Below are 19,346 nucleotides of genomic sequence, written 5' to 3'. Positions count from 1 at the left end.
TTGTGTGCTATTAAGCTTTGCTTAATATTGGTTAAGTAGGTTTCATATATTTGTATTCTCATGTATCTTCATAAGAGTAGGCAACCTTCTATGTGGTCGGGGAGATTCCAAACGGCACCCTTGAGCTCAGATCTATTTTTAATTTTCAGTTGCCTAACTGTAATATGACTTGAAGCTGCCAAATCTTGGTTGGTTGCATTGGGCTTTACAGTTCTCATATCCAATAGAAAAATATGTATATTTTTGTTTAAAAAAACGTATTTAATAATAGAAGTTCATGTATAACAAGTACGCTGTTATGTTATAGAAAGCAAAAAATAATAATTTTTTATCTTGCAGAGCTATGTTCCCTCATACATACAGTGGATAGGAATCAGGGAAGCTGTGCATCAGCAGGTAGAGAGCTTCTGTATTTAAGCTGCATTTTAACATTAGAAACTGAGTATTGCCTACATAGCTACACATTATTAGGGATTCACCATAGATCAGGTGGCAGGATCAATGGTGGTGGTTAGTTAATTTCCTACTTTTTTCCTTGGGACATCTGCTAAGTGACAGCCGTTACCTCCCGTCCACCCTGTCTGTTCAGTCAGGTGGTTATGGTCTTTGATCTGCTATTATGTTTTAATATGATGTTGATGTTTGGTGTTTGCTCTCCTGTGTTGGGATTTGCATTTTTGTTGTTACAGTTGTGGACTGGTTCCCCTGGCCAGCTTGGAATCCAAGGACAATGGAAAATTTTGCTCATAGAGGGCTTGGGAGGCATGTCCCGGGGGAATTATGGCACCTGTGGGGATAGGACTCTTGGACAAGTGTCGGCAAAGAGTGCTGGCAGGTTATAAATGGGGGTGTCATTTTCCGAGTGCTCCACTGTCTTTTTAAATTAATGTGTATCTTAGATATTTAGATAAACATTTACCATAACATTCCATTTTACATAGATGGCAATATTTTTAAAGCCTACCAGGATCGAGAAGTGAAGAAGCTATACAGAGTAGGGTGCAGAACAATTATTTTTTATGCAGTGGCAGCTGAGCCTGGTACACAGGGTACATCTCCAGACACAGGAAATAATTGCTCTGCCCCTTCTCTGTACAGCTTCTTCTGCTTTCTATACCTACCACCTCCCTTGCTCACACACTCCAACACTATATACCAACAAACACCCTCTCTAACACTATACACATTGTTCGTAGATACTCCACCCAGTCTATTACTGTGTACTGACACCCCCCCATACACACACTCACTCTAACACCATTCACTGACACCCAGCACAGTTTAACGCAATACACTGACACTCTCAAACACACTCACTCTAACACTATACACTAACACCCAATGAAGTTTAACACTGTACACTGAAACTTCTCCCCCCCATCCCATGCTAGGTACGCTACTTAACACACACACCTGAAAGCTGTACACTGACACACGCATACACAGTTTAAAACTGTACAGTCAAGGCCACAAGTTTGCTGCTTCAGCGTTCTCAGATATTTTTGTCAGATGTTACTATGGTATACTGAGGTATAATTACAAGCATTTCATAAGTGTCAAAAGCTTTTATTGACAATTATTACGTTTATGCAAAGAGTCAATATTTGTAGTGTTGACCCCTCTTTTTCAAGGCTTCTGCAATCCTCCCTGGCATGCTGTCAATTAACTTCTGGGACGCATCTTGACTGATGGCAGCCCATTCTTGCATAATCAATGCTTGGAGTTTGTCAGAATTTGTGGGTTTTTGTTTGTCCATCCGCCTCTTGAGGATTGACCACAAGTTCTCAATGGGATTAAGGTCTGGGGGGTTTCCTGGCCTTAGAAACAGCATTTCAATGTTTTGTTCCCCGAACAATAGTTATCACTTTTGCCTTATGGCAAGGTGCTCTATCAAGCTGGAAAAGGCATTGTTCGTCGCCAAACTGTTCTTGGAAGAAGTTGGGAGAAGTTGCTCTTGAAGGATGTGTTGGTACCATTCTTTATTCATGGCTGTGTTCTTAGGAAAGATTGTGAGTGAGCCCAGTAGCTTGGCTGGAAAGCAACCCCACACATTAATGGCCTCAGGATGCTTTACTGTTGGCATGACACAGGACTGATGGTAGTGCTCACCTTGTCTTCTATGGATAGGTTTTTTTTTCCGGATGCCCCAAACAATCAGAAAGGAGGTTCAATCAGAAATGACTTTACCTCAGTCCTCAGCAGTCCAATCCCTGTACCTTTTGCACAATATCAGTGTGTCCTTGATGTTGTTCCTGGAGAGAAGTGGCTTCTATACTGCCCTTCTTGACACCAGGCCATCATCAAAAAGTATTCGCCTAATTGCGCGTGCAGATGCACTCACACCTGCCTGCTGCCATTCCTGAGCAAACTCTGCACTGGTGGTACCTGAATCCGCAGCTGAATCAACTTTAGGAGACGGTCCTTGTGCTTGCTGGACTTTCTTGGACACCCTGATGCATTCTTAACAACAATTGAACCTCTCTCCATGAAGTTCTTGATGATCTGATAAATGGTTGATTTAGGTGCAATCTTACTAGCAGCAATATCCTTGCCTGTGAAACCCTTTTTGTGCAAAGCAATGATGACAGCATATGTTTCCTTGCAGGTAACCATGGAAAGTAACAATTATGTCAAGCACCAGCAGGATGTCAGCAGGTCCTTTTGGGGCAGGACTGAAATGCAGTAGAAATTTTTTTGTGGGATTAAGTTAATTTTCATGGGATTCCGTTCATTTTAAACTGAGGCAGCAGACTTTGTGAAAATGTATATTTGTGTCTTTCTCAACATTTTTGGCCACAACTGTACACTGACACCCAACACACACACTCATTCTTAAACCCCACACATTCTAGCATTGTACACTAACACACGTACACTCCTTCTAACACCCCACACAGTCTAGAATTGTACACTAACACACATCATTGTAGCACCGTGCATTGACACTCTCCTCACACACACACACACTATATGCCGATACACACAGTCTAACACTGTACATACTGTACACAGTTTAATTTTTATACTGTTGACCCCCACAAACATTTATTCTCACCCTCTAGACACATTTTAACCCTGTATACTGACACCCACAGTGTCACACACACATTCATTTTAACCAGGAATATGCACAAACATGGTTCACGGCAGACATTTTTACAGTTGCAGGAGTCAGCAAAGGATACTATCAATGTTCAAAATATAAACACACTTTCTCCCCCCTTTCTCATTAACCCTCCCCTTGTTGTATATATCTCTTATCTCTCTCCCTTTCTCAACATCTCCCCATTTATCTGAGTTTCTCATTTTATACCCCCTCTTCTCACTGTCTCTCTTCTTTTTTTTTTATCTCTTCTCCCAATTTCTTGCCCTTTTTCCTCCGCCCCTCCCCCTTTCTCCTCATATGTTTCTTTTTTCTCGCTACTTTAAGTTCTGTGCCATAGGCTGTGCTGGGACTGCAAGGTCTGTTCCTTCAGACTTCTGTTTCAGCACTTCCTCGCTGTGCATGCAGCTTCCATGCTGAGTGTGGGCAGCTTTAGGAGCATTGAAGCAGAAGTCTGAAGGAACCTTCCAAAATGAAATTCATTTTGGGCCGGTTACATCAAGATCTGAGATTTCTCCATCAGGCCCTGCACCCAGCAACCGCAAACTGGGAGATGTTGGGACAGTTCACAACTATGCATAATAACAACCATTTACTGTATTGGCCTAAATATAGGACATGCAGTTCCAGGTGCCAGGCAGGTGCTTACTTCTTCATTTAGCCCTTCTGCAGGCAAGAAGCAGGGTTAGGATCCAGATCCCCCGCAGTGCTGCAGGGGACCTGGATCCTACTCTCCGGCAGCCGGTGGACGTCTGCGCGATGCGTGTAGACAACCTCCGCTGTTGTCTGAGGTTGTCTGAGCGCATCGCTAGACACCGCACCGCTAGACACCAGGGAGTCTAGGGATGCATTGGTAAGTCGGGGGCATATCTAGGGAGCAGAATAGCATTTGGGAGCAGAGTGGCATTTCTAGGGGCCATTAAGCATATCTGGGGGGACAGAGTGGCATTTTTAGGGTGCATAAAGCATATCTGGGGGGGGCAGAGTGGCATTTCTAGGGGCATAAAGCATATCTGAGGGCAGAGTGGCATATCTGGGGGACAGAATGGCATATCAGGGGGCAGAGGGGAATATCTAAGGTGCATTATGAATTAAGGGGGACCTTAAAACGGCTATTGGGTTTCCAAATTTCTGTTTATATATAACATGCTGGTATGCTGACTGACTGCATAATAGATACCAAAAATGTTAAAATACATGTATTCCTGTAAAATACTGTTTTACTATTCCACTAATGTATATTTTAGGGTGGGGCCTATAATTGAGCCAATACGGTAAATTTAAGATGTAAAGTGAACATTAAGGGGTCACTATGTTTTACCTTTCTCAAACAACACAAGTATGTATATATATATATATATATATATATATATATATATATGTCATAGGCAATACAGGAAGTTAGGAATTACCCTATGTGCCATTTCATATTAACAGGAAGAGCAAATATATTTGTAATTACAGTTACTGTATAATGTTACAGAATCATTGTTTAAAATCTGGCCCCTCTTGATTAAACCATTGATGAATTACAAGATGACAAATGATTATTCAAATTGATTTCAACAAAACATGGACATAAAATTGTAGAAATGTTTAGCTAATTAACTAGCAAATAAAATAGCTACAGTTTTTTCTGAGATGAAGTAGCTGTTAAGAAACAGGATTGCTCGAAACATTTACATGTTATAGCATCAGAAATGTAACCTATTTGCTTCAATGAACTTGGATTATGAAAAAAAAACAACTTTTGCATCAAACTTTGTATATACAAGCACCTTTGGTTAACATGCATTATTTTAACATGATTTCACGATCAGCCTTATTATTAACATTTTTTTTGTAAAAAACATTCATGCAATGCTCTTTTTTAGTTTAAACATATCTTATCATTGATATATTTTAGTAGTGGTATGAGTAGTATTAGTATAGTATTATTATTATGATTATTATATTTATTATTATTATTGTTATTTATTATTAGTAGTAGTAGTATTAGTAGTATCTCTACTATTTGAGATCAACACTTTGTTGCCATCATCATATTACTATAGAACCTTACCTTTTTGTTGCAAGAAAAAATCTCTTATATTTCTCTAGGGTTTCTTCGGACTGTCTTACTTTTGTGTTATCCTTGTCAAGCAGTTACAAGAAAGTCAGAAGTGTTTCAGTAATAAGAGGAAGTTTATTCATAAGTTCTTTGTTCATTCAGTGTGCATGTTCTTCACTGTGGTTTCAGTTTCTCAACTTTGGATGTTGCAGTAAATTTATATCATCCTATCCGCATGATATAATCTCTGTTACCATCGCTATTTTGCTATGTGCTGTTAAAAATATGGTGTCTATCTATCTATCTATCTATCTATCTATCTATCTATATATATATATATATATATAATAAGTTTATTATAAGTTTATTTTCTTTAAATGCATCTGCCATTTTAAACCGTCAGCTTCCATTTGTGGTTTCAAATATACTGTACGCTTACTCATGCGTAAATGCAGTTTTTGAGATTTACCAATCCTCACCCTACACCAAATGTTTAAAGTAGATGCTAATAATTTATATATACTGTACATATATTCAATGTTTTAAAACCACAACCCCTAAATGAGTTGTTATAGAATACCAGTATAGAGACCAATAATAGTAATAGTTGTAGTCTCACCACACTGACATTAGGCTTTATGAAGGGTCCCGGAAGAAGGACTGAGTGGACCCTTTATGATATATAGCTTAGTTTGACTACATATTATACAGAACTAACTGAGACCTTCTTGGAGGGGAAACTCACTGAGGTTGATGCATAGTGAAATATACCTTCTAACAATCCTAGTTTTCAGAGAGCTCTGTCCCGCTGTCCTGAGTACCTGCCCTACTCTGCTGCGTTTGCAGGCAACGTGGATCATGGTTCTGTTAACAGGAAAACAACTCCTCTCCCTAGGCCGGCACAGGCATGGGCGTAGGAACCCCTAAAAATCTGGGGGGGACAGCATTTCCCCCCATCAGATCACCACTTTCTCACACTATCTACCCCCTCTCCCCCCTCTCACACTTTCTTACTATCTACCCCCCTCCCTACCCTACCTTCTCACACTATCTACCCTCTCCCTACCCCCCCTTCTCACTAGCTACCCTCTCCCTACCCTCCCTTCTCACTAGCTACCCTCTCCCTATCGCCCCCTTCTCACTAGCTACCCTCTCCCTATCGCCCCCTTCACACTAGCAACCCTCTCCCTACCCCCCTTCTCACTAGCTACCCTCTCCCTACCCCCCCTTCTCACTAGCTACCCTCTCCCTACCCCCCCTTCTTACAAGCTACCCTCTCCCTACCCCCCCCTTCTCACTGTCTACCCCAGGGGTGTCCAAGTTTTTTCTGCAGTGGGCCACTTCATCAGAATTGTATACGTGCGTGGGCCGCACTCATTTTTCACTGTGAGAAAATATGGCCTTTAATAAAATATGCAGATTAAAATAAAGTAAATGACACAAAACCTTTACTTTTCCTCTCACTGATTTCTGGGCCTAGAAAGTTTTGTGACTACAAATTCAGGACTCAGGATAATTAAAAATGAAATAGTTCTATTTATTCTAGGGATGCACCAAAATGAAAATTCTGGACCAAAACATTCACGGTTCACTTAGCCAAAACCGAAAATGACCCCCCACCTTTAAAAATAATAATAAAAACTCACATTTTTAATAAAAGTAGGTAACACACCACAATTGGACAAAACAAATTAGCAATATGACTTGGCATGATAGGAGTGTGATTGCTGTTAGCAATCACACTGCTATCATACCCAGGCAGCAAGTACATGCTGGTACAGGGTGGCTGTAAGTGATGTGCAGACCCCATACTGCTGGCAGCATCAATACACAAGGGGGGCAGCTAGCTAGGTTTCAGCATGTACTGGCTGACTTGGCATGATAGGAGTGTGATTGCTAACAGCAATCACAGTCCCATCATGCCTAGGTTCCAGCACTTGCACTTACACATCCAACCAGTAAATGCTGTAACCTAGGCATGATGGGACTGTGATTGCTGTTAGCAATCACACTCCTATCATGCCAAGTCAGCCAGTACATGCTGGTACAGGGTTGCTGTAAGTGATGTGCAGACCCCATACTGCTGGCAGCATCAATACACAAGCGGGGCAGCTAGCTAGGTTTCAGCATGTACTGGCTGACTTGGCATGATAGGAGTGTGATTGCTAACAGCAATCACAGTCCCATCATGCCTAGGTTCCAGCACTTACACATCCAACCAGTAAATTCTGTAACCTAGGCATGATGGGACTGTGATTGCTGTTAGCAATCACACTCCTATCATGCCAAGTCAGCCAGTACATACTGGTACACGGTGGCTGTAAGTGATGTGCAGACCCCATACTGCTGGCAGCATCAATACACAAGGGGGGCAGCTAGCTATGTTTTAGCATGTACTGGCTGACTTGGGATGATAGGAGTGTGATTGCTAACATCAATCACAGTCCCATCATGCCTAAGTTCCAGCACTTACACATCCATGCTATCACACACACACTCATTCATTCATATACTCATTCATTCACAGATTCATTCCCTCAATCACACATACTCATATAAACACCCTCCCCACCCCCTTACCTGCACTGCAGCTCCTCGATGCCGCTCACAGGCTTCAACAGAGGGCGCGGCCTCCCTCTGCGTTCTCTGGTACTGCACAGAGGATGTGATGTAATGTCACGTGAACTCTGCTGGGTTCCGGTTCCTCTGTGCAGTACAGAAGACCCTCCCGCAGGTAAGTAGCAGGGCTTGAGGTGCGGACCGCGTAAGATCGGTTGCCCTGGCTGCCGATCTTACGCGAGCCGCACCTCGAGGTCTCGCGGGCCGGATTTGCGGCGTTTCTATTGAGGGGGTTCCTACTGCCCTGGGGGGGATTTCTTAATTATCGGTCCCCCCCGCATGATTTACTGGGGGGGATCTGTCCCCCCCGTCCCCCCCGTCCCCCCCGGTTCCTACGCCCATGGGCACAGGGTGTTTGTAAAATTAATGGAGATCTGTGCTGTTGCAGCTTTCCTGCAAATTCACTTCTTAATTCCCACATTACGGAACATATCTCTTGGTTTGAGAAACATTTCCATTAATCCATTATCATTGTCCATTTTTGTTAATTTAAGAGATGACAAAAATGTATTGGATGTTTCCTTGAGTGAAATCACTTGTGTAACTTGTGGGTTTGGGCTGCTGAGCCTGTGTCTTGTGACCAGACCTTTCTGAATTAATTGAAACATGGTCATATGGTTGGTAGAGGTGGTTCTGTACATGTTGTTTGGGCACAGTTCTCGCTTCGTGTGCCCCAGGTTGATACTGGTGTACAAATAACTGAAAGTGCAAGCTTATGACACGATAACTTTCAGTGTATATTTATATTTATATCAGTTGACACTATAACTATAAACCTTTTAAATACAAGCTATAACCTTATTTTATTATCAAATTAACAAGAGGAGGTTGCCTTCTATAAAACAAACCCATTTACCTACAGATGCAAAATATCAGCTAGATTAGTCCATTTATTAATTACCTAATGTCACGGATCTGGCTAGTCCGACCGACTACCTCCGCTGTCTTATGCTCCCTTAGCCCGGGACACACACATTCCCCGGTTCCCTAGTCACTAGCCGAGACTCAGTGTAGGGTATAACATTAAGAACAGTTTATTGTACACAGACACAGGTATATATATATCCACATAATCACATCAACACACGGAATGAGAAGTCTGAGTAACATAACTGCCCCCTTTAGCCGGGGGATTCAGGTCTCCCAGGAACAATAGGGGAGATAAAGAGATTAGCCTCTGATATCTTCCACCGACAGTCAGGCTGGAGCCCTGGCTGGGCACCCTGTGGAGATAATCCTGTCTGGTACACATAGTGGAGCAGGAGGCTATTCTAGCCACCCAGCAGTTCCAAAAGGGAAACCTGTATGTCCTGGTACTGGGCCTGGCGGTGTGGGCAGCAGAGGGCAGCTTCTGGGTCGGGGCAATAGGAAAAAGGGGTATAACATAGAAACTGGTTGCAGGGGAACAGGTGGTTGGGCTGTATAATATCCACAGCGGTGTGCCTGAAGGGACGAGTCCGTCACACCTAAGATTTGTTGGTAGAAAATGTTCTGTTCCAATTCTATTGACAAAGTTTGATAACTCAAATGAGTGGAGTGAAATTAGTTTTTTTCACGCTTGTGTGGGACCAGAGCATCCAAGTGAGCGAGATCAGAGCATTAAATGTTATTGTATAAATCATTATTTATTGGCAAAGCTGAAAAAAATACCATTAAGCTTATTATATATATATATTTATATATATATATATATAAACCAACTATAACAAGATAAATACAACATTTATAAGGGTTTGTTATATAAATAACATTGACAACTGTATTACTATCTCTTCTTTCTTTTTTCCATCCAAAATTATTTTATTGAAATTAAGTAACTTATTTTAATCCAATCTACTTTATTATTAAAGTATCTGGTTTTATATTCCCTCCCAAATATTAATGCTATCACTTTGAGAAATCGTAACAACATCCAAACAATATATAGCTTTACATACCATGTATAGAAAATGATGATGGTTTTCAAACCTATGAAAGGTCATAAATAAAATCTTTTTACAAAATCTGCCCTTCTATATTTTCAGCAAAAAAAATGTTATATTAAAAAATACATATCTTATACATAGAAATTGTTTTATTTAAAACAAGAAGTTTACAGAGTGATATATCTTTCCCAGTTTATGAGAATACATATTTAAAAAAGATTTCTCAGAAAAGCTTGATCACTGTTTAAACGCAACAAATGTTGTTCTTCTTTTCGGTTCGCCTTCTTATTGTCACTACATTATTTTTCATATACTCTTCACGTTCCTTTAAAGATCTGTAAAGAGAAAATGTATCACATCTTACTAAACATACTTTTTTTATGGAATGTACACATTAAGATTTATATTCGCCATTTTTATTACATGGTAAACAATTTGGTATGTTCTTAAAGCTAGATTGGGGTTGGTTGATGATATTTATTAAAGTTAATTGCATAATTGAACACTACTAAGACTTGTCAAACACACCCATGCAAAAGAACCAAATGAGATTGCCGACTGATTAGGGAGACCTAGCATGAATCACTGACCAATAAACCTTTGGTGGTGCCCTGAGCAAGTTGGCGCTCTTGGCATGTTTATTTTGCTTTGTAAAGAATCCTGACATGCAGTAGTAGGGAGAGTGGCACAGAGGGGATGGCAGGTGGTGGTGCCTTAGATTAGACATAGGAAAGTAAATAACCCATTGCCTGGTGACAAATTAAGGTGCAATCAAAAAGTAAGCCCAGACAAGCCAAACATCAAAATGCCCATGAGTGACAAACTAAAAGTGAAGTCAGATAGACAAAGGTTGGCCCAGGCTGCAAATAAGCTGGGTCAGGAAACAAGCTAGGAGCCAGGAGATCAGCGGGTCAACCAATGAAAAACATGAGAGGGCAGGTCCAATTTATTTAAATATGCCGTCAAAACACAAAAGGAGATGCAACTTCCTGTGTACACGACAAGGTCAGACATTGTCTGCATCCACAGGGTCTAGCTTTGCACACACATCCCTGCCATGTTGTGTGGAGGCCTTGGGATAAGTGACACGTCTAGTCATTTCACCAGAATTCTTTGTACATAAAAGTCAGATCATTCTAGAAAATACTATATTATTATATTATGTTAAATGTGTCATCAATACCTGGCCAGTTGACGCATTGATTCTGTTATATTAATTCCTGATGTTACACTGCACTCTGTGAATAAAGAATTATACTCCTAAAAAAAAGAAAACAAATAGCATATGAAGATTAGACATATTGCATTTTACGTATAAAGTGGAAAAAATACTTCAGGGCTAGCAAGTCCTTTCACTTATTCTGGGACAGATCATGGCACGGCATGAAGACAAAGTATGTGTGGTCTCCATCCATAAAACCAGCACTGTTCACAATTAGAGAGAGAATATTTCACAGATGAAATCTGGAACAAAAAAGTTTAAAGGGAAACATTGTTGTCAAAGTATTATTGAGTGTGAAACATATATGTACTTACTTGAGCCAGTTTTTCTCCTTCCTCAGGTGCAACTTTTCTTTCAGGATCACAATCTATTTTGTTGCCAATCAGCAAAATTACAATATCTCCCTCTGTTTTTTCCTAGAAAATGAAAACGTCTTAATATATTTGGAGTTGGCAAAAAATTTACATAAATATAAAACTTATCTAAGGAGCAACCCAAGACTGTTTAACTTGAATCATATATCAATATATTATATAGTAGTGCATAGTGGGTATGAGAGACAGAATAAAAGAAGAAAAAGAAGAGGAGAAAGGAGCTGGAAACAGTGAGGAGAGGAAAAAAGATGACAACAGGGAAAAGATCAGAATGCGAGAGAGGAGAAAGAGAGGAAGGAAAAGACAGCGAAAGGGGTGATAGTGGTGAGAAAGAAGAAAAAAGAGAGAAAAGAGAAGGTGAAGGAGAGAAGAAATAGAGAGAGATGAGAGGAAGAAAATAAAGACAAGAGAGAGGCTAAAGTTTGAGAAAAAAGAAGGGAACAGGGAAAATATAAGAAATAGTGAGAAAAGGAGGAAAAAAAGAGGGAAAAGGGGAGAAAATTAGGGAAAGGATAGAAAGGGAAGGAGAGAAAAGAGAGAGAGTTGGAAATGGGGAAGAGGGGGGGCAGAGGAGAGTGAAGAAAGAGAGTAAAGAGAGGAAAAAAGCGCATGTCATAAAAGGCTTGTGATCTCCTGCTGGGAGGGTCATCATACCCAGGTCCAATGATAAGGTAGTATGTCAGGATTTGTGTCAGACTAGAGGGAGAGAAAGAGAGGAAACTAAAGGAAAATGATAAGGAAAGGACCAAAGTGCTTGCTTGGCAAAAAATAAGCCCTGATGTTTAATGAACATAACTTAGTCTAGATAGTGAGAAAACATGAAATCTAAATACAAGAGAAGTGATAGTGCAAGGGAGCTGTTAAAGGTGTCTATATGTCACAAAAAATGCTGTCTCTCCAGTTTTTGGTAAGGTCTGTCTGTAGGTAGATAGAAGAAATTATTTTGTCTAATGTTAGTGCAAACACATTATGCATGAATATTTGAGAAGGCCCATAAATGGGGTATGCAGAAGGGGAAACAAGAGTACAGCTTAGGTGTGAAGTTACAATACTGCTTATATTATGTGGATGTAGCCATGTGGCAACTGGGGCGTCCTGACGTAGAGTTGGCAACGATCTATGTAGCTGCTGGTGGTCAGGCAGCCATCATAGAACAGCTGAAAGGGATTAAACAAGCTGCAGAGGCCATGTCCTGTGAAGATTATTTATTTTTAATATTCTTACCTTTATACTATTCAACCAGTATCGTGCTGCTAAAAATGTGTCTTTAGAGGTAACATCATACATTATCACCATTGCATCTGTTTTTCTGAAAAACTGTTCAGTGATGCTGTGGAACCTATAAGAGATATAACAGTATATAATTAGTGTTCTTACTCACATCTGCAATATGTACAGGGCCTCTTTATAACTGCTATCTCAATCAAATGTAAGTTCAGTGGTGTATTTGGGTTTTTTGCTGCCCTATTAAACATTCATCACATATCTACTTTTTTCTATTTAAGGTGAACCCAGGGGCAGAATGTCTATTTGAACATGCACTAGTGATCTAATGTGCTCTTGAGTAATGGTGCTTACGTGTTTTCTATGTAAGGTGACTATACCCACACGCAGACCAATTATTGAAACTTTCGTTGGGAAGTTTCTTTTTATACATAAGTATCTTTCCTCAGAAAGGAACCCACAATGACTGCCAATTTGTACAGAACCCACTGGGCCTGACTAAACGCACACGTCCCCTAATATAATTTGCCCACCCTTCCTGCCCAGACCACCCCTCTTGTAGCCCTTCCTCTGTAAATTCCACCTCTTCTTATTTTGGTTCCCACCTTTCTGTATATGAAGCGTGGATACAGAGTACCAACTTGTATTTGTATGTTCGTCCCCAAACAGCTTAACAGTTCCAAACTTGCTCACACACATATACATGCACATTCATGCTGACACACACATACATACTCACATAATACACTAACTTAACGTACTTACAGTCATACATGTATACTCTCACCCATATATATATATATATATATATATATATATATACACTGTATATCATAATGCTGTAAACCCCAGGGAGATGATATGTTTGGCATTTTGGCACAGGTGTTCTACAAATCACGCATATGGGTCCCTGGGGTGGAGAAATTGGAGAGCAGGGTGGGCCAATGCTCCATACTCCCCTTCCTGTGTAAAATCCATGCAGGTGTTTACAAGAGGCTAGAGGTCTGCAGGAAGCGGTCTGGGATTCCCATGGGGCCTGCATCAGGCACAGGTGCTGGGCATTAAAACCCCCTGGAGCCTGACAATCAGAGAGACTGTTGGTGGAAGAGGAAGTTCCCCTGTACTCCCAGGGCAATAAGAGGCCCTGAAGAAGACCATCCCTGAGCCAATACCTGCTTGCAGCTTTTGTGTGCTGTCTGGGGGAGGTTTTCCAGAGCCTGGCTTAGCTGGGTCTGGCTGGGAGGTCTAGTTAGTGGGTGTTTAGTCTGGTCAGTCTGGGCTAGCATTGTATATCTAGAGATGACTCCAATTGGGAGCTAGGCAGTAGCGTACCTAGCGGGGGGCGGGGGGCGGTCCGCACCGGGTGCCGCTCATCAGGGGGGGTGCCAACTTGCCGGCACCCCTCCAGAGACAGTAATGTCCGCCGCTGGAGGAGCAGGCTCGCAAGGGAGCGGTATCGGAGGTCTTTAACAGACCTCCGGCTCCCTTGAGTGATTTTAAGCCGGGTTCAACCCTTGAACCCGGCTTAAAATCACTCAAGGGAGACGGAGGTCTGTTAAAGACCTCCGATATCACTCCCTTGCGATCTGCGCGGCAACAGCTGCTGTGCGCCGGGATTTGTTGTCAGATCCCAGCGCACAACACTGAAGCCGCGCCCACTGAACCGGAAGAAGACAGAAGAACTGAAGAAGAGGAGCGAAGAGGAGGAAAAGAAGCTGTAAGGAGAAAAGAGGAAAGGTAGGAAAGCATTCAGTGAGTGAGAGTGGATTGGTATGTGTGTGGCTTGGTATGTGTGGATTAGTATGTGTGGATTGGTATGTGTGGATTAGTATATGTGTGGATTGGTATGTGTGTGGATTGGTATGTGTGTGGATTGGTATGTGTGGATTGGTATGTGTGGATTAGTATATGTGTGGATTGGTATGTGTGGATTGGTATGTGTGGATTAGTATATGTGTGGATTGGTATATGTCTGGATTGGTGTGTGTGTGGATTGGTATGTGTGTGGATTGGTATGTGTGTGGATTGGTATGTGTGGATTGGTGTGTGTGTGGATTGGTGTGTGTGTGTGGATTGGTATGTGTGTGGATTGGTATATGTCCGGATTGGTAAATGTGTGAGAGTGATGGGTGTTATGCTGTACCATTTCCAATGTATTTTTCATTATATAATTTTTTTTTATGGTGTGGGGGGGTCATATTCGGTTTCGGCCAGGTAAATGCTGCATTTTCGGTTTCAGTCCAGAATTTGTTTTGGTGCATCCCTACTACTAATGAAGTGGTAGGCCTACACCACATCAATGTTTGGCTTAGTATATAGTGATAGGAGTTATGCTGCACTATTGTCAATGTCTGGCTCAATGTATAGTGATAGGAATTATGCTGTACCACCGTCAATGTGTGCCTCAGTATATAGTGATAGGCGTTATGTTGTACCACCGTCATTGTCTGCCTCAGTATATAGTGGTAGGTGTTATGCTGTACAACCGTCAATGTCTGCCTCAGTATATACTGAAAGGTGTTATGCTGTACCACCGTCAATGTCTGCCTCAGTATATAATGATAACAGTAAGTGTTATGCTGTATCACCTTCAGTGTTTGCGCCAGTATATAATGGTAGAAGCTATGCCGTTTTAAAGTGTGTGTGGGGGGGGGTGCCACATACAGGATCCGCCCCAGGTGCCAAATACTCTAGGTACGCCCCTGGAGCTAGGTTGTTTCTTTTATGTTTGCTACAAGTGAGTGTCCCTGAGTCTTATTGCCCTACAGGACTGTGCTAAAGATCCCTGACTGTGACATTTATGGCTCACACGCTACAGGGTTTGTCAGTATATATATATATATGTATAAATAAATCTTTTTTTATCAGTAACATTTAAAGATTGTCGTTCAACTGTTAAAACTATGCAAAATATATTATTTTAAGTCTATCAGTTATGTTATTTCTTAGCCACATGAGTAATTTACAATACACCAAACCACCATCTCTTCTATTTCATAATAGGCCAAAATTATCTACACATATATTGAACCACACAACAGTTCACCCTTGCACGGTATAGACAATAATGTGTATCTATATCTGAAAGATAAAAAAAATCATTGATGTTCCCACACCAAAATTTGGTTGCTCTGATTCTAGAAATGTAGGTCTCCGTCCTGAGAGCATAGCAGATCTCCAGAATTTTACATCTATTGAAAAATTAAAACTGCACACCTTTCAACATTCAAGACCGAATACAACATAGGATGGTGTGATCTGGTAGTCTGTACTGTGAAATGCATTTTGGGTCTGGACTGCCCTGATGGGTGGGACCTGTCTGATGGAGAGGTCTCCTCTGTAATGGTGTAAAAGAGCAAAAAAAAGGTGATGCCCCTAGCAAGTAGGCACCTTCCAATCTGGCAGACTATTCTACCGCTGTTGCTCTGGAAAAAACTTTATCTTATAATCGAGCAAATACGGTATTAAATATTCATCACATATCTACTTTTTTCTATTTAAGGTGAACCCAGGGGCAGAATATCTATTTGAACATGCACTAGTGATCTAATGTGCTCTTGAGTAATGGTGCTTTCTTTTTATACATAAGTATCTTTCCTCAGAAAGGAACCCACAATGACTGCCAATTTGTACAGAACCCACTGAAAAAATGGGTTCTTGTCCACAAATCTTAATGTCTTCCTTCTTGAATGGGTTTCTCAAAAATTCAAAAATTATTAGAAATAGAAATGTTTTATTTCCTACCTCTCTTGTCCAGCTGTGTCCCAAAGCTGAAGAATATAGCGCTTGTTGTCTACAACTAAGCTTTTAATACGATAGTCTATCCCTGTAAATAGAAGATACAGGTAACTACATATATTCAATTAATAAGACAGTTTGAAACAGTTTATAGTGCTGATGACCAAGTTATTTTGCCACTATACATATCAATAGATCATTCTCAGAATGTTCAGTAGACTTTTAGGCACTACTTTATAAGAAACCAATATTAGGGAGTTGGAATGGGTACATGACATAGTATGAAACCTAATATTGATAGCAAAGGAAATAATTTGTAGTTTTAAAAAGTCTTCATACTCACGTGGTAATAATGCACATTGATCCTCAGACCTCATGGGCGATCCATTTGATGTTACTATGTACCCAAACCGTAGAGCTACCAAACCAGTAAGCCATGCTACAATTTACTATACCAGGATGTGAATTAGGAAAAACAATTGGAAGAGCAGCCTTTTCGTTAATGTATCCAAATATTAAGCACCTTACCACAATGCTGTGTGATACGTTTTTGAACTTTCTAAAAAAATGTGAGAACCTAGTTCTAATCTCCAGTTCTTCAACACAAATAAAAGAAATTAAATTTCCACAATGTATAATTCTACAATTACATTTCTAATAAGCGGACATTCCAAGCTAGGTATGTGGAAGTATGAAAAGAAACTCCTAGAAAATGTTTACAATGAATGAAGTTCCCCCTTTTAAAATACGAAAAATTCATATTTCTGTTGTCTACTCCCAATTGGCAACATATAAAAACTTACCTAGAGTGGCAGAAGTGTCTCTCTTATAAGAGCCCTCATGCACTCTTTGTAAAAATGATGTTTTTCCAACATTTGTATTTCCAACAAACAAGATCTTGTAAACGTAATCGGTGTTACGGACATCTTGAAAAGACTCTTTTATTTCAAAGCCTTCTAATGGGGTTTCCTTGTTTTTTCCAGGGCTATCCTGTTTTGATTTCGCCACACTGTATCTTTCAGAATCCTCTTTCACATCTATCTGCTTAGCAACATCTTTTTGATCACTGTCTTCTCCACTTCCAACTATCCTGTAAGTTATCAAACGGTTATGTTGGTTGTAACCATCTGAAAACATTGCCTGGTCTGCATTAGTCTTTTTGTCTTTAACGTTGTATTCTTCTCCTTTTTCTGTTTGATGCAAGAGAGCTTTTTGGTGATCAAGACTGAATCTATCACTTTCTAATGTGTGTGGATCTATAGAACTTTTGGTCACCACAGCATCTTGGTTTTGAAATAAAACACTCTTTTGAGCAGACACCATCTCACTGGAATTACCATGATTCATAGGGTAGGAAGGTGAGCTGTTGGTGATATCTTGTTGCTTCACTTGGCGTGCTAGTAGTTCTTCAGGTGGATCTCTAGCATTACTATTATATCCACCGGAAGGACTATATTTTTCTTGGTGACTGCTTTGGCATTGTTCCTCTTCGTTAAGGGGATGCAGACCGTAAAATGCGGGTATGACTACTGATTCACTTCCTGTATTCTTCACAGATATAGTTTGGTCGCTAATCCTGAAATCTGGTACTGGGTCTTCTTCTATTGAAATAACTCTTGTTCTTTGGTTTGAATATGTACTTGGGATTTCAGAAAGCTCTTCTAACACTCTGAAAAGATTATCATAAAACAAAATAAATTGGAATGTTATTGTCCTTTTTGAAGATATTTGTGAAATTGACAAAAGTCAACTATGTCAAACATGAACTAGTTGCCAACCACACTTAAAGGAGAAAGTACACTACTCTCCGGACAATTTTCTTTACAATATTGGAACATTAAGTATAGAAGAATGACTGTACAGGCTAAATTGCTGCAAAAACATGACAAAATCCCATAATAGTAGACACAGTTTCTATATGCTGCCACCTGCTGACAAGGTTGTCTCAGCAGTCAATATAAAACACTTTCCACATTTATTTACACTGATAATTAAAACAATTTGTTTTTAATGTTTATATCTCTTGGTGGTATATGCTATAACTGGACTGCCCCTGTGGTACTGAGACCTTTACCTGCTACATAAATAGTTACTTAAGTGTTTATTAGTAGTTAACGACCTTTTGTTACCTTTGACATTTTAAGAACGAAGGGTAATTTTTTTGACAGTTGAGACTTTGTTTGCACTTTTGTAATCGTTTTCAAGCATAATCTCCTCCCCTCTCATTCAGTTTAAAAACAAAAATTATGTATGTATTTTTTCAGGACAGTTGGGGCTTTTTTTTTTAGAAACTTTACATATATACATAAACAGTCATTTACTAGCAAATCATATTTTAACCCCTTAAGGACCGGGCTCATTTTTCGTTTTGTACCCTGTGGGACCGAGGCTGTTTTGACACTTTTGTGGTGCTTGTGTTCAGCTGTAATTTTCTCCTCACCCATTTAGTGTACCCACATAAGTTATATATTGTTTTTTTCAGGACAAGATGGGCTTTCTTCAGATACCATTATTTTGATCATCTTATTTACTATAAAAAAAATTAAAAAAACATGGTGAAAAATTGAAAAAAAACACATTTTATGACTTTTATTTGAAAAATCTTTTACTCACCTAAAAAAGCAAGTAAAAAAACTAGCTAAATAGATTCTACTACTTGTCCTGAGTTTAGAAATACCCAATGTTTTTATGTTTTTTTGCTGTTTTTTGTAAGTTATAGGGCAATAAGTACAAGCAGCGTTTTATGATTTCCAAATCTTTTTTAACAAATCTGCTCAGTCTGCCTCCATCTCCTCTTTGGAACATCTTTGAAGCCGGTTAACTCAATTTAACCCCCTCAAACCATATATTTTTGAAAACTAGACACCCCAGGGTATTCCAAATGCTGTTATTTTAACCCTTTCCATGCACCAATTATACAACTACACTTTGTCAAACTTTGTAATAGTAAATTTTTTTATTTTTTTTTTCCACACAAATTGTATTTTAGTTATAGATATACAGGTTCTGGTATATGTCACTGTCAAACAACACCCCAATGTGTGTTCAGGAACATCTCCTGAGTACAGCGATACCCCACATGCATGGGTTT

At 40.0% G+C, this 19,346-nt stretch overlaps 1 protein-coding gene across 1 annotated transcript in view; it reads right to left on the bottom strand.

Moving 5' to 3' along the window:
* Positions 1 to 9,941: 9,941 nt before the first annotated feature.
* Positions 9,942 to 19,346, bottom strand: part of LOC149298309 (EF-hand calcium-binding domain-containing protein 4B-like) — a 48,327-nt gene continuing 38,922 nt past the window's right edge. The window contains exons 10-15 of the mRNA XM_089487490.1: positions 17,059 to 17,924; positions 16,262 to 16,343; positions 12,518 to 12,632; positions 11,234 to 11,335; positions 10,881 to 10,957; positions 9,942 to 10,032 (exon numbers count right to left, since the gene is read on the bottom strand). Of these exons, the coding sequence (XP_089343616.1) occupies positions 9,942 to 10,032; positions 10,881 to 10,957; positions 11,234 to 11,335; positions 12,518 to 12,632; positions 16,262 to 16,343; positions 17,059 to 17,924 (1,333 nt within the window). The remainder of the gene's footprint in view (positions 10,033 to 10,880; positions 10,958 to 11,233; positions 11,336 to 12,517; positions 12,633 to 16,261; positions 16,344 to 17,058; positions 17,925 to 19,346) is intronic.

Source organism: Sceloporus occidentalis, unplaced genomic scaffold (assembly GCF_023333645.1).
Source record: "Sceloporus occidentalis isolate IW3139 unplaced genomic scaffold, rSceOcc1.0.p SCAF_33, whole genome shotgun sequence".
NCBI lineage: Eukaryota > Metazoa > Chordata > Lepidosauria > Squamata > Phrynosomatidae > Sceloporus > Sceloporus occidentalis.
The sequence above is the reverse complement of the archived record's forward strand: the minus strand, read 5'-3'. Positions and strand labels throughout refer to the sequence as shown.